The 19,767-nt window shown below is 35.9% G+C and overlaps 1 protein-coding gene across 13 annotated transcripts in view; it reads left to right on the top strand.

Annotated features, from left to right (window-relative positions):
- The window catches only part of ATF7IP (activating transcription factor 7 interacting protein), a 79,201-nt gene that overhangs the window by 32,301 nt on the left and 27,133 nt on the right, over positions 1-19,767 (top strand). For 10 of the 13 annotated variants that reach the window (XM_059846609.1, XM_059846608.1, XM_059846603.1 and 7 more), the window contains 9 exons: positions 4,328-5,370; positions 9,709-9,795; positions 11,827-11,972; positions 13,130-13,267; positions 14,379-14,444; positions 14,963-15,036; positions 15,543-15,631; positions 16,937-17,575; positions 19,114-19,181. In XM_059846609.1, coding sequence (XP_059702592.1) covers positions 4,335-5,370; positions 9,709-9,795; positions 11,827-11,972; positions 13,130-13,267; positions 14,379-14,444; positions 14,963-15,036; positions 15,543-15,631; positions 16,937-17,575; positions 19,114-19,181 — 2,343 coding nt within the window. In that variant the 5' untranslated portion in view covers positions 4,328-4,334. The remainder of the gene's footprint in view (positions 1-4,327; positions 5,371-9,708; positions 9,796-11,826; positions 11,973-13,129; positions 13,268-14,378; positions 14,445-14,962; positions 15,037-15,542; positions 15,632-16,936; positions 17,576-19,113; positions 19,182-19,767) is intronic. The other 3 variants (XM_059846610.1, XM_059846599.1, XM_059846601.1) reach the window with 2 other exon arrangements.

The raw sequence follows: 19,767 nt of genomic DNA, 5'->3' as shown, positions 1-19,767 counted from the left end.
CACGGGCATGTTTTGTGCCATGTAGCACACATTTCATCATGAGAAGAATTTCTAAATTTTGGAGGGAGGTGCCTGTTGATGTGCTCATGTCTCACATGACTAATTATGTATGACTTTAAAGCTTAAAATGAAAAAGGGAGTTTTTGTATCTAAACAAATGAACTCAGAGTGTATGTTGGCCTGTCAAAATTGTTGACTTTATAAAACAAAAAAAAATCAGCCCAAAGCCTACATCCTTATTTACGGCATTTAATCCTTACACAGGGTGGCTGTACATGCCAGAGTCATTTGGTGCTAATGCATACAAAAGCCATTCTTTGAAATAAAAGGTGCTACTCGGTAGGATTGGTGCCTAGGCCGTTGGTTTCCTCCTTGTGGCTTGGTCACAGGATGAGTAAAAAAGGAAAACACCCAAGCATCAGATAAGGGAGGTGCTTAACAAACATAGCTGAACTTCATGTTGTTAACTATAAAGGGAGACTACCAAAATGCATTTATTTAGAATAGTAGTAGCTTGATAAGTTTTATTTGAAGATAAAATGACTGAATCCATGTAATTTGCTCTGTTGCTCCCTGAAGGGGTGCACCTTGCCCCTTTGAAAGACTGGCAACCAGTATTTATCAAATGGTGGCTGACTGGCTTACACTGGTGTGACCAAGTCTGTCTGGACTGGCTACCAGTTGATTTATTTCTTTACACTCAGCTGTCACATGAGTCTGTTCTTTGGCTGCACTGTGCTCCCTTGTGGGTATGGCTGGAAATGCTTAAAGACTGGTCTGCCCTTAGAAGATATTTTAAAACATCATTTTCAAAGATAAACCCAAAGCACTGGTTCATCTCATCTATGCTTATAATTTTGTCACAGTAGTTTTTATGGAGTATTTTTTGGTAGCTTTAATAAAATACTCTTTATTGCAAAAGACTGTGGAATTGAGCAGGAAAATATGTGTGAGTTACTCTCATAACCATTTAACCATGGAATTTTGAGAAGCCTGTATTTCCTACAGGTTCTTTCTAGAACTGTGTTCGTGCTTTGTTTTTATCCAGATTTTGGATAATATCTGAAGATAAAGGGTGAACACAATTTAAAAATATATAAGCAACTCAAGTTTGTTTATCCATTTTTTTTTCAATAAAAAGTAAGGATGCATCAATATAAAGGGATTCTGATGTCTGAATTTTTTTAAGACTGTTCTTCTTGGCAGATGTAAAAAGAAGTGTCCTTTATTTTCTTTGTATTTACTCTGTATTAAAAATGTTAATGAAAACTGCTTGGATGACTTAAGGAAATTAGAACAGCAAATATTAGTTTAAATTATGGTTATTCGAGTGATGCACTTACAGATTTGATTTTAAGACATCTGTAAATGTTATATTAACCTGTTAGTGTATTTTCTGGTCATAGGAAAAGTAAGACTGTGAATTTTGTAATATATTTTGCAAATTCTGGGTAATGCCTATAAAAGAGCACACTGTAGTCTGGGAGATCGAACTATCCTGTTGTAACTTTGATGCATAGGCCCTGTTCTTGTACTCTGCTACCAGGGGGTTCTCACTAGTGGCTCAGCTACTAGGAGTTCTGGGACTTGTTCAATGTTAGCCAAGCCTGATTTCTTTCTCCAAATTGCCTTTACAAGCTAAAAATCTGTAACAGCATGTGTGTTGGTTGTAGGGGTTTATATGAATGAAGGGATTTATATGATGTGAATATGTCTGCCTTCTATTCTGAGTTTTTGGGAAGACAGAAGGGATGTGCTTCCCAAAACTGTACTTGAACTTCCAGAATACTACAGATCTTTACATGCTTTTTGTACTCTCAGGTCTAAAGGTCTTGCTTTAAATGTATTCTCTTCTGAAGGAATATGAAGAAGTTGTATTTAGTATGTAGACAGCTCTGGAAAGGCATTAACAGCTCACCTGGAGTTCATAAGTCATCTGACTGAAAATGGTTGTGATGAGAACCTTTTTTCAACTCATGTAAACTGGTGTTTCAGATCAGTGTTTCTGTAGGTGTTCTATTTTGCTCCCACTAGTGGCAATGCACTAGTAGACAGTCCAGTTCAGAAAATTTAGGTCAGAATGGCAAAAAAATCATCGTAATGGTATTATTGCGAGTTCATAAATAGACCTGATACAACTTTTTGTCAAAATTTGTTCATCTGTTCTTGAGGTGTGAGTCAAACTGTTAAGTACTACCAGTAACACAAATCTGAGGATTCTAGATTGTTTTGTGGAAAAGAACTCAAAAAAAGGGTAAGGGAAGGTCAGTGCTAATTTACAAGGAAATAGAAAAAATTGCTTTGTGCTTTGTCCCTGTTTTTGTCAGGTCGTGTTAAAAAAAGCCTTAGAATTGTGTGGGGTTTACAGTAGCGTTCATATTGTACTTTAGAATGTATATTCTTACCTTACAATATAGAATATTGTAGTTAGGGATAAATGTTAAATCAATTTCTTCACAAAAAGTTATTCCACATAAAGTAGGAAAGATCCAGCAAACCAAAATGTTTGGAGCTAAAGCATGTGACCCATGATGAGGTACTGAGGGAGCTCAACAGTTTCAGTCTGCTGAAGAGAAGGCTGTAGGGCAATCTTAGCATTGCCTAGATGAAACTTGTAGATGAGGTCGGCTACAAAATGGAGTGGAGCCATTGTTATTTAGAGGCTGTGGCATCTGTGTTCTGAATTTTGCAGCTAGGTTTGTAGAATTGTCAAATATCCTGAGTTGTAAGGGAGCCACAGGGATTGAGTCCAGCTCCCTGCCTGGCACAGGACACCCCCAAGAATCATTCCACCTGCTCAAGAGGGTTGTTAAAACACTCTTGAATTTGTGGTTACATAAAACTGTCATTGATCTGAGCTGGTGTTGGCAGTAGTCCTGCTTTCATTTACCAAAAAAATACAAAATAATTTATATCCCACCTGAATAGACAAAATGCAATCTATTTATTAATTTCTTAGCTCTGTAAATGAAAATTAATTGGGAGCTGACACAAAATGAATCATACTAAGTATTTAAAGTGCATCCTTTCCCTAATAATTCTCTTGTGTCAGTGTTATAAACATTTGTCTCTCTGGTTCTTGTGGCCAAAAAAGTCACATTGAGATAACTGTCTGATGATTTTTTTCTTTTAATTACTGTTAATACAGTTTTTGCATGTTTTTGAAAAACTTAATAAAGCTGTATTCTTGATGGGAGTAACTTTATGGTGGTTTGTAGCTTCACCAGACCTAAATTGGTTAGCATCAACTGATTCAAGATCTTAGTTGTTGAGTTACACTTAAGATATAGGAGCTTTCTTAGCTGCCTTCTGCTTCTGAACATTATCTTATGTAATCCTTTAAAACTGGACCATTAAGCAAGACCATGTGGGGAATAAATATATTTTTAAAATCCCTATGGAATTGTTTTGTTTAATGGAAACAAATGAAATCAGATTTTTGTGTATTTCAACAAAATCATTATAGCTTCCTCGGTAATGCTGGATTGAACTCCATGTTTTGATTTGGTAAAATATTTTTTCTAACATTTTTCTTATACTTTTTATAAATATTTGTATTTTTCTTAATACTTGTGTGGGTGGATGGAATGAATATATCTGTTGATGGCAAACCCACCACTTTTCCTTGGAAGAGGGAGTTTTTCCACAAGGTGTTCCAATAGCTGTAGTTTTTAAATCTGCAAACAGTCTTAGTAAAATGTTACTGCAAACTGAATGAAAGTGGTCTAAAAAACCCAAGTTCATTTAACCATTGTATAGATGTGGAGGATGAAAGTCTATTGTATTTATGGAAAAAAAGTATCTTACTGATATATTAAGAAATTCTTTGTATATAATGAAGTTTTCTTAAAAGTGATTTGATATAAAAATACTGTCATTTACCCCAGTTATTAATTCTGTTTGTAACTTCTGAAATTAACTATATTTGGAAGGATGGAAATATTCTTGATCCATCAGTTTCCATTTATTTTTACCTTTTGATTAGAAGAGAGGCTGCTGGCTCTTACCTTAGTATAACATCTATTTTTAATAGAATACTATGAGACAAGTGGTCTAAAATGTGTAGTTAGAATATTACTGCTTGATGTCTTAGTGTGACCTCTGTGACCTTTGCATAAATGTGTTTGTGCAGCATATTGAGAAACTTGGATTCACTTTTTGGGAAGTCACATAAAATTTAAGTGTTGACAGGTGTTTCTTGTTTTTGTCAGCACCATTTCAAATGGTTTACTTTAAAATGTGCTAGATGTTATTGTCTTTCTTAGTAGCAGTGTAATATGACAGTGATAAATCTTTATCCTCACAGTTCTTTCTGAATTTTTTTAAGGGCTAAGATGGATAGCACAGAGGAACCTCAGAAAAAAGTCTTTAAAGCACGAAAAACAATGAGAGTAAGTGATCGGCAACAACTTGAAGCTGTCTATAAGGTTAAAGAGGAGCTGCTGAAGACAACTGAAGTGAAACTGTTAAATGGAAAACACGAGAATGGAGACTCTGATATAAATCCCCTTTTAAGCAATACAGATTGTATGGAAGTCAAGAAAGAAATTAATGGCGTGGTTGACTTGTGTGTTAATTCTGAAGAGGGAAGAACAGCTTGTGATGAAATTAGTGAGACTAAAAGACCTGAAAGTAGGGCAGGAAACATAGTCAATGACATAGAATCTAAACCTCCAGTGCTGTCTTCAGAAAATGTTACTCCCGAACAAGCTAAAGATACTGACATTGCAGTAAAATGTGAGGCTGAAAATGGAGTTGGTAGCAGTAAAGATAACTTCCATGAAGAAAATGACAGAAAAGATCATTTGGACCAAAGAAAGAATGATATCCCATTGGATGGTGAAAGTAAACCAGTCTGTGGTATTAGTGACTCTTCTGAAGAAAAGGGAGAAACAAATTTACCTGTTAATTCCAGTTCATCTGGTGAGGAAAAGAGGACTGAAGTAACTGTTGAAGAGGTTGTTGGAGAAGCAGCCATCTCTAGCAGTATGGAAGCTGACCAGGAAAAACAAGAAGGCAGTGCAGGACCTGCAGAAATCACTGTTTCGAAGGCAATAGATGAGCCAAGTGAAAGTATCTTGGACAATACGGACTGTATGGAAACAGATGACATTATTCCAATTCTGGAAAAACTAGCCCCTGCTGAAGATGATCTGAGCTGTTTTTCTAAAAGTTCTCTTCTTCCAGTGGATGACACAGTCCCAGATTTAGAAGAGAAAATAGACAATTGTTTGGGTTCACCATCTAAGCAGGAAAGCAATGAAAGTCTGCCAAAAGAGGCTTTCTTAGTACTGTCCGATGAAGACGATCCCTGTGATGAGAAGGAGGAACTCGTTGAAGGGATATTGCCAAACAAGTCAAGTCTTCCAGGTAAGAATTTTCTAAGTCATTAATTTCCATTCAAGTTTGGGATTTTGTTCATTTCTTAGAATGACACACTTGTGTCAGATTTCAAGACCAAAGAGGTAGTCTTACCCATCAGTATTGTTATGGAGTCTCAGTTTTCAAAGGTGGTATTTGAGGCACAGGAAAAAACCTTTGCACTGAAAAATGGTCATCTTCCAGATTTGGGTTGTTTTGATTTTTTTTAATTTGTTTTGGACTTAGGTTTTAGTGTTTGTTTGTTGTTTTCTTGTTGGTTTGCTTTGGGTTTTTTTCATACTCTATAAATTTGGGTGCCAGCTTGGGTGAGGTAGTGGGTAGAAAAAGAGGAAAGATGAGTAATTGTCAGAGAAGGAACAGAATGTTCTGGGGGAAGAGGAACTGCATTCATTTACAGCTTTCACAGGGAAGAAAGTATTTCAGCTTTCTTTAGCTTGCAAATAAATGATAAGGAAAACACATATAATCCAGGTGTGCCTCATCTTCTCTTTTAGCTGTCTTTTTTCCCACTGAAAGACAGTATTGGAAAAGTTTAATGAAAAATGCATGTCATGTATTGTTTTTAAATCATACAGCTTTTATTCATTTAACTCAGTGGTTTTTATCTAAGTTTTCTTTGGTGACTATGGCAACTGATTGATACTTTTAAATGTTAAGTGTGGAATCTGTTCATGTAGTTAGCAGAACATTTTTCTAAGCTAAACTCAATGTATGTCCTTTGTAGTGTACTGTTTAATAGAGTTTTGTAAGCTTTTTTTCTTTTCGACAATGGACAGTCATTGTTATACTATCGCACTTCTGAAAATTAAGCAGATTAATAATTTACAAATAAGTTGACAATGTTCTTTTATCTGTAATTAAGAACAATGTTTCAGATTATCTTAGGGATGGAATTATTTTGTTGGGTTTTTTTCATCCCCCTCTTCTCCCTACCCCACCCCCCCTGTATAGCTTTTATTAAATTATACCCATATTAACCCAAGTGTGTTTAAATGTGGCTGACTGTAGAAATTTCATAGCTTAAATAAGATTCAGGTTTTAGTCTCTGGGAGGTTAGTGATTGTAGTTTCTTGAATCTTGTTTTACTAATACCAGACTGTGGCATTCTGAGTCTTCAGTCTCTAAGACAACTAGAGAAACAGAGATAAGAACATCTCTTCAGTCCTGTTTTAGACTCCTCCTTTTCTAGTATTTACCTTTAATAATGCTAGTTAAATGGAGATAAGGTAGGTTCCATAGTTTCTGCTAAGGATCTTATTTAGGCATTAGCTGTTGTCAGCAAGATTGAAAAAGTGATACCATTGTTCTGCACTGAAAATCTTCCAGAAACTATTGGAGGTGGGGGAAGCAGGGGGAAAGAAGGTTGTTTGTAGTTGTGTCAAAATTGTAGTGTTACGAGTTCCTTTTATGAAATAAACAGTACAAATAAATTGGTTATCTTTGTTCTTACTGCAGTTTAAGAGTTCTCTCATTGAAGCCATTAAGTTTACTTTTTTCATCTTACCAATGAGAAAACACTCTGAGATCACAGAGGAATTTGCTATGGAGCAAAAAGATTGAAGTGAATATTAAATACTGAACTACAGTTTGCAGAAGCTTAAAATTAATGTATCCAGCAATAGATTTTTAAGATTCTAAATTTTGGTGACCAGACAAATTCTTTTGACTAGTTGTTTTATTTATTGGCTAATAACAGTTTATGATTCCAACAGTCGTGTGGCTGTAAACTGACGCTGTTCATGAAATGAAAATTGGTCACTGTGATGTTCTGCCTTAACCAGCAACAAAGATAGTAGCAGACAGGGTGCATAGGCAGGAAACAGTTGTATGAGAAAACAGGTAGAGTTACCTTATAAAGAGTAACTTTTGGAGAGGGTCTGGGAAAATTAAAACTGTGGAGACCATATGTAGATCATTTCAAGATGCTATATTGGAGATACACTAGCAAACTGCTCAGTTAAGAAGCAAGATTTCAACAAGTCCAGATAAAAACCAACATGGCTAAACAACAGTGAAAAAATGGTACTAGAAGACTTAATTCAGATGGATAGATTAATAGAATGTCTTTCCCAAGTGGAATTAGTAACTATAATAGTTGTGTTGTCACAGATTTTTGTAATGAAAGATCATACATCAGAAAGCCTTGGAGCTTTTTGTGTAAGCAAACAAGCATGTGACAAGGAAGTCCTGATGTGAATTCTCTTGGATATCCAAACAGAAGTGATTTCTTAGCAAGAAATTTTGGAAATGAAACAGTAAAATGGAAAGTCCTCGTGGAGGAAATAATCAGCTGAAGAATAAAAAATAAATTCAGAGTTCCAGAGACTGTGCTCTATGACAGAATTAATAAATTGCCTAAAACGAATGGTAACTAGTGATGTCACAGTTTGCTGATACGAAGAACTGAGGAAGAATTTTACAATGCTGATTGACTGAGAAACAAACATGGCAGGTGAAATTCATAGTGGTGATCTACAAAGCGGTGCACATGAGTACAAAACTCATAACTGGGTCAGAAGGTAGAACTGACCACTCAAAAATATTTCAGAATTATAGTAGGTGGTTTTGAGGAAACCTTGATAAAATGGCAGCTAAAGAAATCAAGTGAAAAATGATTGGAATAAATTAGGAAACAGGAAAACTTTACTATGACACACCAAGCTCATGGGGGGCAGACAAGGTTGCATTCATTGCTTCTGCTTGTCTAGCATCAAGATAATGAGATCACAGCTTAGCAGTGGAAACTGAGCTGATAGCCAGTTGCAAAATCTTCTCCTTAACTGGAGAGTTCAGCTGTGCATCATGCTGAAACCACTTTTAGTTAAATGACTTAGATTTGTTCATAGTAATGGAAGTTAGTAAGGAAGAGGTCTTCTCATCCCTGAAATTACTTGTCCTATATATAAAGGTTTTTTTGGGGGAAAAAAAAAGAAATATTTTTTAAAAAAACTTTATATATATATATATAAAAGACCTTAGCTTTGAAGCTTGTAACATGTTTTAAATACATTCTAGGTATGTGTATCTTTCCATGGAATATTTGTGTCTTTCAGCTGAATATTAAAATCTCTGAATTGTGGGAAAAGTTGTCTTAAACTTAGCGATTCTCCTTTAGATTTATCGGTAAATGAGTCCTATTTTATTCATAGCAATTAAATACATGAAGCTTATCTATAAGTCTTAAAAAGCAGGTGGCATAGGCATTATGCTAATTTATTACCTTAAAAGTAAATCATATTTGGATTGAAGATTTTGTATTATGAATATTATTTTTACATTTATAAGAAAAATGAAAATTTCATAGAGCCAGGTTATTGGGTTTTGACTCCTTCCTTTTTCTGATGTATTAGGTATCTTGTTCTAAGGAATTTTAAATGTTCTTCATAATAGAAGGGAGACTTAATGTTAAGAGAGCATGAAGAATACCTTTGCAACCGGAACTTTCCTTAGAAAAGCTAGTAGACTCTGCTGTAATAACAAAATGAATACAGGCAAATGAAGATGTGTACAGATCAAGATGTGCATAACAGTGCTTACTTGCTCTCTCATATTCTGGATAGAATTTGCTGTAAGCTTAAAAGAAATAGTTATGTGTTGTATCTAGCAAGCACAGAAACACTTAATGGAAGCTTGTTTCATTCGCATATGTTCAAAACACATAATGGAAGCTCATGGAATATATAATAAAATTTTTCAGGAAGTGCTACCATTTTTATCTTTGTGTATTTGGTGGCTTCAGAATTTTCTTCTTTTATGCCTTTCCTAAACTGAATATTTTTAAATGGCTAGTCCTAAATTGTGATACTTTGTATTAGCAAGAAACTTCAAATTAAAATTCATATTTGTTAACCTAAATCTAGGCCTTTCCCACCATTAAGATTATGGTTGAAGCTGCCAATTGTAAATAGAGAAACATATTAGTATTTTAGTATTTTGTTACTGAAATTTTTATGCTTTGTCCCTAAGTGGAAAAGTAAGCTAAAATAAATTGTTGAGAGCTTCAGCTGCATTAAAAATATATCATTTTGTTTCAGAAGTAACTGAAAAACTTGTTTCCCTTATAATTGCAGTTCAGTAATTCTGGTTAAAAAGTTAAGCAAACTCAAAATTGAGTCTTAATGTGTTGCATGATAGTTCAAATTTTTTTGAGGGTATTCCCTTATTTTTTTCATATCTGCATTCCCTCTTTGACATACTTACTTCTCTTGCCTTCCCTCACGTGGTTTTTTTTTCATATGTTTTTTAAATTCATTAGTCAAAATAGGACTGTTACAAAACTTGTAGATCTGAGAAAGTGTCACATGGATTTTTTTCTTCTGTTTATAGAAGAGGTGGAGGGGGAGAAAAAAAAGGAGTGTGAAGATAAAGAAGTAGAAGAGACCCACAAAGAAGAAGAGAAACAAATAGAGAAAAGTATGTAATGTTAAAACCATTGTGTTTCACTGTGTTGTACGTGTTAGAAGCCCAGAATCATTAGGTTTGGAAGGGACCTTTGATGATTATCTAGTCCAATGCCCCTGTTAAAAACCAGGGCAACTAGAAAGCAGTTTGCCCAGAACTATATCCTGACAGGTTTTGAGTACTTCCACAGGCTAAGATTCCACAAATTTCCCGTGTTCTGATCCCAGTGTTTGACCCTCACAGTAAAAAAAGTTTTAAAATGTTTGAGTGGAAATTCCTGTATTTCAATTTACATCCATTTCTCTTGTCCTGTCACTTCTACTCACTAAGAATCTGTTAATTCTCCACCTGTCAGGTAATTCACACAACATGATAAAATCTCCCCTAATGGCCTTCTCCAGTTGAACAATTCCAGCTCTTGATGAATGCTTCTATCTCTAAAACATCTTGGTGACTCTACACTGCCCTCTGAGTATGCTCACATATTTTTTTGTATTTAGGAACCCAGGACTGGACAAAAGACTCAAGGTCAGGCTCACATTTCCTGGTTAGAGGGGAATAAATACCTACTTCAACCTGCTGTCAGTACTCATTCTCAGGCAGCCAAGAATGTTGTTGGCCTTCTTTGCCAGCAGGGCACATTGCTGGCCCATGTTCAACTTCATGTATGTGGAGACCACCAGGGCCTTTTCTGAAAAGGGGTTTTCCAACCAGTGAATTCCCAACCTGTACTAATGCATGATTTTATTGCTATCCAAGTGTGCCCAAGCACTTGGGCATCTCCTTTTCTTAAACTTCATGAGGTTCTTGTTTGCCCATTTCTCCAGTTTATCAGTGTTACTCCAAATGGCAGCGTAACCACTTAGGAGTATACAAATCACTTATTCCAGTTTTCTATCACCTGCAAGTTGCTGCAGATATCTTGTTGCCCCATTATCTAGGTCATGAATGAAGGTGGTAGTGTTGGTACCAGTAGCATCTGCTGGTGTACATTACTGAGCTCCAGCTGGACTAGGTACCAATAATCACAGCTCCTGGAGCCCAGCAATTGAGCCAGTGCAATTATCTAGGCCATACATCAAGAATTTGAGTATGGTTTGGGTGTCAGAAGCATTATTAAAGATCCTCTCCTCTCATCCACCAAGCCTGGGATCTCACTGTAGAAGGCTGTCAGGCTGATGGTTCCTGATTTCCCCTTGATAAATCCATTCTATTCCCCATCACTGCCTTCTTGATAGGTGTTGAGATGATTTCTATCTTGATTTGCTTGCTCCATCATGTTCCCAGGGATTGAGGTAAAGCTGATAATCCTGTAGTTCCCTGGGTCCTTATTGTGTAATCTGAAGATTATTTAAAAGCAGATGTCCCTCTTGTCCTCAAGAACATTCTGGACACACTGCGGAGCTGGAGGAGTGAATGAGGTCTCTTTGGTTCTTTTGTGCTTCATCACTGTTATTAAAAAGGCTTTTTATAATCTAGTTCTGTTTTGAGCCTGTTCTTTTGTTAGATTTTTACTTTCCATTTTAACCAAAAAGTGGAAAAAAGTTTGAATGGTTTTTCAGTCAGGTGTTGGAGGTACAAGTTAAAACTTCATGGCAGGTAAATACAGTTAATTGCTGGCATATTTAAATGAGATGTAGTTTTATTTGGCTGGAATTCTGAGAAGGGGATTCCTTTTTCAGAAGGAGGTTTTCATTTGCTTCTCAGAAGCCATTTTTCATTACGGGATGGTGCTCATAGGAGTAGGAAGAAGGGGAGGAAGGTTCTGGAGAGAGGACTGGTGGTAGTAGTAGAGCCATTTTGCATTTGGGGCAGCGACTGGGTGAAACACAAAGGAAAGTTCACTGACAGGGCAGTAATGTACAGATACCAGAAGGACTGGTTTTGTACTTTGATGTCATCAAGCATGTTTTTCCAAAGGCATTCCTACTGGTTTAGCATGAAAAAGCTTAAACTGAGAACAACTTTATGGTAATTATGGCATTCTGAAGATACCTGTTTTTTCAGGAGTTCCTCATGAGGAATTGTATCTAATTGTTCCAGGTGAAGCATCAAAGAGAAAGCGTTCCAAATCTGAGGACATGGACAATGTTCATTCTAAACATCGTCGGTACATGGGAGAAGATTATGAAGCAGAGCTCCAAGTCAAAATTACAGCCAGAAAGGATGTTGACCTAAAATTACAAAAGGTAAAACAGAGGTGCACAGCAAAGAACATACATACACATCTGTCACTTGTGTTACCATCTTTGAATTAGCAGTCCTTCTGCACACCCTCTTTGTCTCCAAACATTTTATCTTTTTTGTGGTTGAACATTGGATGTAATTCAAATAACAAAGTGCTTAATTCATGTAAAGTTCTACATAGCCCTCCTTTTAAGAAGAGACCAAATACCATTTGAAAACTATGCTGCAGGAGTTACATTAGAAACGTATAAAATACTTGAAGTCTCATGTGACTCTGGATGGAAAATATTAGTGAAGGATGTATTTCACCATGATGGTTTATATGTGATGCACTTTATTCTGTGCCTAGCTTTTCAAAAAAGGCGGTCTCCAAAGAAGAGTGTAATCCACCTGGCATTTTGCAGATTTTTGTAGAGCTGTTAATAGCCTGATTGTACCATTGCTGTATAAGGAACCTGTGGTCTTGAAGAAAAGAAAATTGTGCTGTTCTTCTGTTAGTTTGTTAGCTAGCATGTGTTGTAATTTCATTAATTTAAGATGGCAAAAACTGAACCACATTAGCAGCTTATTTATTTTTATTTCCTGTGAAAACTATTTACAGTGCAGTAGATATAGATGGGAGAAAAACATTAAATAATAACTTCTGTCAAGTAAACTTTGTGAAAAGCAGTCTTCTTATTTTTTTAGCTTCTACAAGAAAGGCAACACTGAATTTTTGCTAGGAGAAAATTTATCTCAGAAAAAAGTTTTTGTTGAATGTCTTAAATTTCTGTTCTTTGAATGCCAATGTCCCTCTCAAAAATAGAAAAGTAAGAAGAACAATTAACTTGTGTATGCCCTGCACTTTAAAAGAATACCTTCTGTTGTTAAGGTTCTTTTTATATATAGTAAGATTTTATACCCTTATTATACTGCAAAGAAATTAATTTGTTGAATTAATGGCAAACCATTTCTATTTTGACATCTAAAATGATGTCAAAACTTAGCTATGCAACCTCATGCTTATTGCTGACTCTAGATTTATTTGATTGACAAGGTACAACAGTTGTCATTGTTCTGTTTATAGCAAGATATTTATTAAGAGTTGCGAATATTCTTATTGGTGGTCCCCCAGATTTTGGGATTGAATTGTTGTATTTTTTATATAACAATTTTGCAGATTATCCAGAGACTGTTAGAAGAAAAGCTTACCACTTTACAGTGTGCGGTATTTGACAAGACTCTGGCAGACTTGAAAAACCGAATGGAGAAAGTAGATTGCAACAAGAGGCATAAAACTGTGCTTACTGAAATGCAGGTGGGTGTTTGTGTGCTCAGCTCCATACTAGGGTCAAATTCAAAAATAACTTCCTCAATGTTTAGTAGTAAGGTTCCCACAGTTGCCAGTAGGGAAACCGTTTTGACACTGCAAGGGGAGGAGGTGGGGGGAGCAGCAAATACTATTGTTCCTTTTGAGTTGTAAAACTATTTTCCTACTTAGAAGGAGGGAAGCAACCATTTAATCATACAGAAACCCCAAAGTGGATCTTCCATCTGGCAAACTGATTCATTAGCTGTTAGTAGACTGCTTTTCCACTCTTCTGTTCCATTTAGGCATTTTCCAAAAAAAAATCCAAGTATGAAAATATCTAAGGTCTTTATGAAGCTGGAAATTTGCTTACAAATGGGAACATGCAGAAGGGAGAGGACAGTTGCGCTGGACTTTGAACATCCTACATCACATGTTTCCCCAGAGTGTAAATAGTTGATGTTCTAGCAAGGAGGCAAATAGATAGGGTTGAATGCAGCATGCTTTCCTGCATTTTTTATAGAAAATATGTACATAGCGGTGACATGAAGAACATCACAAAAAATAATTTTGAACTGACAAGACAATTAAAGAGCTTATCTCATAACAAATCGAACCAGAAGGCCATTTTACTTTTTTCATTAAAAGAAATATGGACTTTGCCAGATCAGTTCCACTATACAACTCTTTCCTCTTGTTGCCACAGACATTTTATGTTGACTTTTTAAGTGCTTTCTAAAATGCTTTCAATATACTTGTTTACCAGTGTCTTTAGCTATCAGCCAGAGTGTCAAAGTAATAACATCATAAAAGGGTTTCATTTATATAGTTTTGTGTGAACGTGTCAGATGGATTCAGTTTGTGCAGTTGTGAATAGAAAGGAAAATAATTTAACTTGTCTGTCAGATGCCTTGACTGTGATGCATACGTTTGTCTTTCTGCTATAATATAGCTAAAAAAAACATAGTTGTACTGGATTTCAAGGAAGTATAATTTCTCTAATATGAAAATAGCCTTTGACTTAACAATGTCTTAGTTATATATCTTTTAGTTTATAACATTTCTTTGATGGTTCTTGGGGATTTATGGTTTTGTTTGTTTTCATCTTCTTCCTGTTTAGGCTAAAATTGCAAGATTGACAAAGCGGGTTGGAGCAGCCAAGGAGGACTTAAAGAAGAGACAGGAAGTAAGAACTAGATTTGTTTGGGGTCTGGGGGTTTTTTCTGAGTTAGTCTAAACCATGTGTTGGAAAACAAAGAAAATTTATATGCAGAAAGATGTGACTTGTTTATTCAATTGCATTGACAAATCGGGTTTTTCTGGTTTGGTTAAAGAAGTCTTAACATCTGTTAGGTAATTCTGAAGCTTCTTTAGCTGTTTTTAATGTGAAAACACCTTAAACTGTATATAAGTGAATCTAATTTATTTCAGTATGAAGAGTGCCATGTAAATAAAAGTGCATCCCACTACTGTGATTCTGAGGGATGAGAGGGGGAAAAGGAAAGAGAGGATATAGGAGAGGGAGGCAGTAGGACCAAGGAGATTTTGTGTAGTTGTAAAATATGTCCAATTCTCCTGCAATGTTGACTTCAGAAAATGAATCTCTCACACAGCAGTGAATGAATATGAAATAGAAAGAAAGCATAAGTTTGCAAGCTGATTAAGAGTTGTTCTGTTATGGCCTCTCTCTCTCATTCTGTATAGAATGTGGCAAATGCACCTGTATCTCCAGGGAAAGCAGCACCCGACACTGCAAATGTAAACAATGCCACGTATCGGTAAGCAAAGCACATCACTGGGACCGTGTTAAAATGTACAACAGGACACTTCAGATAATCTCTGTACTTCCTTTTTTTAAATTAAAGTGTTTTCCTTTTCCTTCATTGCTCTTCACTTGTAAAATTTGATTTGCTTTTACAGAAGTCATAAATTGACAGAATTGAACCCATTCTTGGTTAAATCTAGATGGTATTCAGCATCAGTTTCAGTGTTTAAAAAAATTATAGATAATAGTGGAAGTTTAATTTCAAGAACATGAAAATTCTCATGGTGCAAGACAATCTTGGTGCAAGGGCTTGAAAATTTATAAATAATTCCATACTTCTTTTTATTTGGGAAATAGCCAAATTTAATTTGCCTGAGAAACAAAAGTGGGTTTTGAAAAAATAAATCTTAAAGAAAAGAAGAGCTGTAAAATTAGGGATTTTTTTCACCATTGCACTGTTCATAAATACATCTTATGTGGCTTTTTGAGAAAAATGCCAACTCAGACTTTGTTCCTTAGAAATGCTGGCACAGTAAGGCAGATGCTGGAGTCAAAGAGGAATGTAGGAGAGAGCACACCAGCAACTTTTCAAGCCCCTGTGAATCCAGGTAAGAAACTCCCTATGTACTATAAACACATTTCTTAAAAGTTCTATTGCTTTCCATTAAAGAAGTAATAACCAAACAGAGAAAAACTGATTTTACTCCTTTTTTTCTGACCTAAAAAATCATTATTTTTAGTTCTCTAGTGCATTCCCTCTTTATATTTGTGTAGTATGCTTACCAGGTATGGGAAAAAATGTGTTGATTTGGCTAAGCTGAACTTGTGGTAAATTAGATGTTTCAGTAGACTGCATGCTGGGTATGGCAGCAAAACTGGCTGTCAAGAACTGAGACATGTCTCAGGCTTCTAATTGTACTTGGTCATAATAGGATGCTGATGATAGCCTTCTCTCTACCTAATGGCTATAGAAATCGAGTGGAAAACTAAGCAGCAATTATAAACCACATTTCTTAGAGGAGTCATGTTGAAAAATGGAATTTCTAGATTAAAATTTTATAGGGAATATAGACTCAAACTCACCATTAATTTATTCATTATAGTCTTCCTGTCCTTGGTTATAAAAATAGTTTAATATCAAATGCTGAATCTTTCACACAGGATTATCTTACAGTTTGTATGTACTGGCTTTCAGTAGTGTATTTTGCTCCCGATCTTTAGAATTACTCCTGAAATTTTGTTGCAGGATAAAAGTCAATATCTTCTCTGACATATTAATACTTGGTTTCGGTAGAACCTTCTGGATACAATGTCCTACCTATGCAAGACAAGTTAGTCATAACTGAAATAGTTTTTCTTTTCTTGTGTTTTGTGAAGCACCAGTTGCTTTGCCATTTCTATAATGGGTGCTTAAAATGCTGTATTTTATGTTTTCAGCAGTTAAATCTTGGAGCTTTCTTCAAGCCTGTGTCATAATTCTTTATATATCTTTTTTCCTGACATTTCTTACAAACAGAAATGCAGTGTTGATTGTATCTTTAACCAGACCATTGAACATGAGAGTGTACAACAGAAAAATAGTACCTATCGCCTTTATTTGCAAAAAGAAGTAATTATACACTACTTTTTTTCATAAAATCGTAGAAGTATTTGGGTTGGAAGGGACCTTTAAAGATGATCTAGGCCAACCTTCCCACCATGGGCCAGGCCATCTTATACAAGATCAAGTTGCTCAAAGCCCTGTCCAGCCTGACACCGAACACTTAAAATGATAGGGCGTTCACAGTCACTATGGACAACCAGTTCCAGTGACTCACTGCCCTCATCATAAATGGTTTCCATTAGTTTTCGTTGCAGTGAAACTTCCCACTTGATTCAAATGCTTAATTTTTTTATTTATTTTTTGTGTGTAGTGCCTGCTTCCAGTCTTGCTGCTTCTCCAGCAGTTGTCAGTGGACATCCTAAGCTTCAGACTCCAGTGTCCTCCACCAGCTCTTTGACAACAGCAGTGCTTCCCACAGCTAACACGGCTACAGTTGTAGGCACTAACCCAGTGCCCACTGGCAGCACTCAGTCAGTGTCTGTCTCATTGCAGTCTTTGCCTGTAATCCTGCATGTACCTGTGGCAGTGTCGTCCCAGACTCAGCTTCTGCAAGGCCACACAGGGACTTTGGTCTCTAACCAGCCGTCAGGCAACGTTGAATTTATATCTGTACAAAACTCCTCTACAGTTGGTAGCCTTACCAAAACGACAGTGTCTTTGGCATCAACTAACACAACTAAACCAAATAACATCCCACTTGTGCCCAGTCCTGGTATTCTAAGGAACTCTACAGCCAGTGCTGGGTCAATAGGCACAACGTTGGCAGTACAGGCTGTTCCTGCTACACATCCTGTTGCCCAGACCACAAGGACTTCTTTGCCTGCAGTGGGTACTCCAGGACTTTATAATGCGACTGCCAGTCGAGCGCCCCTACAGATGAAGCTTCCTCTCCCTGCATTTAGTAGTACAGCTCCTACTGAACCACCCACCAGTGCACCACCCAAGATTGGTAAGTTATGCTTGAATGTTGGCACTGGCAGAGGAAGATAGTGGTCACAGGGAAACATAAAATTGCACTCTATGGAAAGTTGTTTCTTAGTGTTTTACAGAGATGGTTCTTCTAGGTTGCATTTCTATTGAAATTTTCAAGATCAAAATAATCTCTATGACAGATCTGTTTCAGACATTGTTGAAAATAAACTCCCCTTGGAGTCAGCAGGGTGGCTTTGTAAGCTTTGTTTTATTTAGAGTTTGATTCATATAATTCCTAGCGTGAAGTAAGAAACTCCTGTCATTAAGGACTTGGTATTTAATTTTAACACAGCCTCTCAGAATAATATGAACTACCTTTTTAAGCAAAGGCATACTGAAAGGAAAGTATAACTGTAACTTAATTTTCACAACACCTAAAAGTAAACAAATTGGTAGGAAAAAACAACTGAATATTAACCTAGTTCCAAAAGAGTACACTTACAGTATGTAAAAAATGTCTCTAAATACAAAAAATGCTCAAATAACAATAATTAGATTAATTATTTTAAATACTTTTTCTCAGTCTTTGGTCCTGCCCTGATGGTTGTCTGCACTTCGGATTTTACGTACCTTAAATTTGTTTTATAATAGGTGGGATTTAGGATTTTTTATACTAGGTGGGATTTTGGGATTTATAAGTGTTGGAGTTATAGTGAGTGCCTCATTGGCACAATATAAGCTAGAAGGATCTCAGGCAGAACTTGACATCAGAACTAGTTTCATTTCATATTTTTTGTATCTAAGTTACCTATGCTAAAATACGTCCTCTGTAGAGTTAGACATTTATGTTTTATATTGGCTCTTAGCTCTAAAGCAAAAAGAATTGATTTAAGACAACATAAAATGGGTTGTAGCTGATGAGATACAGTGAAAAAAGGGAGGACCTATGTGTCCAAAGAATGTCTCATTTTATGCAGTTTCCATGGATTTACTTTATACCCTAGCAGTTTTCTCACCAGAACTGAAACGCTGATTTGGGCCAGCACTGTTGCTGATGAGCTCTCGTTAAAATGAAAAGGAATGAGAACCGAATTTGAATTTATCTATTTGCATGAAATATTAAAGCAGCTTCTTAAATTGCTAGTTTAATGTTGGATGAGCTACTAAAGATACTTAGTCTCCCTGCCTCAGTTATAAATTTTGCAGTCTGTTTAAGCATCCTTTTTTCAGTCAGGTCTTTTTTTGTATGGAAATATTTAACAATTGTATTAATTTTTAGTTGAATAGCTTATCAATATGCATACAGGGGGAGGAGAGGTTGGAGTTATACTTTGTGCTCAGGCAAGGAAATTGCTCATAAAATGCTTTTTAATATACTGTCAAACTTACAAGGAAAGGAACACGTTAATCAAATTTGAATACTTATAATTGAAAACTGGGGCTAAATATAAAATATGTCACATATTGAATGTTTAGTGTCAAACGGTTTTGAATATTGCCTTCAAATATGGCTAGTGGGTAGCAGTAATTAGTACTGAGTAGATACTGCAAATGAACAATTTTTTGACCCCTCAGAAAACCAGACAAGCAGGCCACCAACAGATACTTCGGCAAACAAGCGACCTGCTGAGGGAAAAACACAGGTAGGCTGTTGATTGTTTCTGTGTAAAATTCTATATAAAGTTACAATCCACAGGAGATTATCTTTATTGATTATAATTGAACAATTTTAGTTTCTTTTGTGCCATCCTTTCTAGTTTCTCTTGTTTATATTATTATTCTTTTGATTCACTGTTACTTACAGCATGAGCTTCTGATAATTTTTTCAGAAGTGTTCTGATGGGATTTTTGTAGGTAGACGAGTTGGTAAATTAGGAGCAGACTAAAAGTTGTCTGCTAAAACAGAGCTAGCATACAAAGAAAAGACTGCCCAATCTTTGTCTAAATGGCTTGAACTTAATTAGCTACAAATATTTGATAAATTATCGCAGTGCTCTCATTCCTACACTAATCCAGAAGTTAAAATTGGAATTCTAATGTTTGATTGCCATATATCATGGGAGAAAACAACCTTCTTCAGGAGTAGCTACTTCATTATATGGGATAGCTTGCAATACTTCTGGATTTCTTGTCTAAAATTTGTTGAACTTGCTTTGAAATGTAAAGTTTGAACTTAAGCTATTTAAAATTCTTCATAAATAATTTTCTTTTTGTCTATAGATGTTTCAA

Source organism: Haemorhous mexicanus, chromosome 5 (genome assembly GCF_027477595.1).
Source record: "Haemorhous mexicanus isolate bHaeMex1 chromosome 5, bHaeMex1.pri, whole genome shotgun sequence".
NCBI lineage: Eukaryota > Metazoa > Chordata > Aves > Passeriformes > Fringillidae > Haemorhous > Haemorhous mexicanus.
The sequence above is the reverse complement of the archived record's forward strand: the minus strand, read 5'-3'. Positions and strand labels throughout refer to the sequence as shown.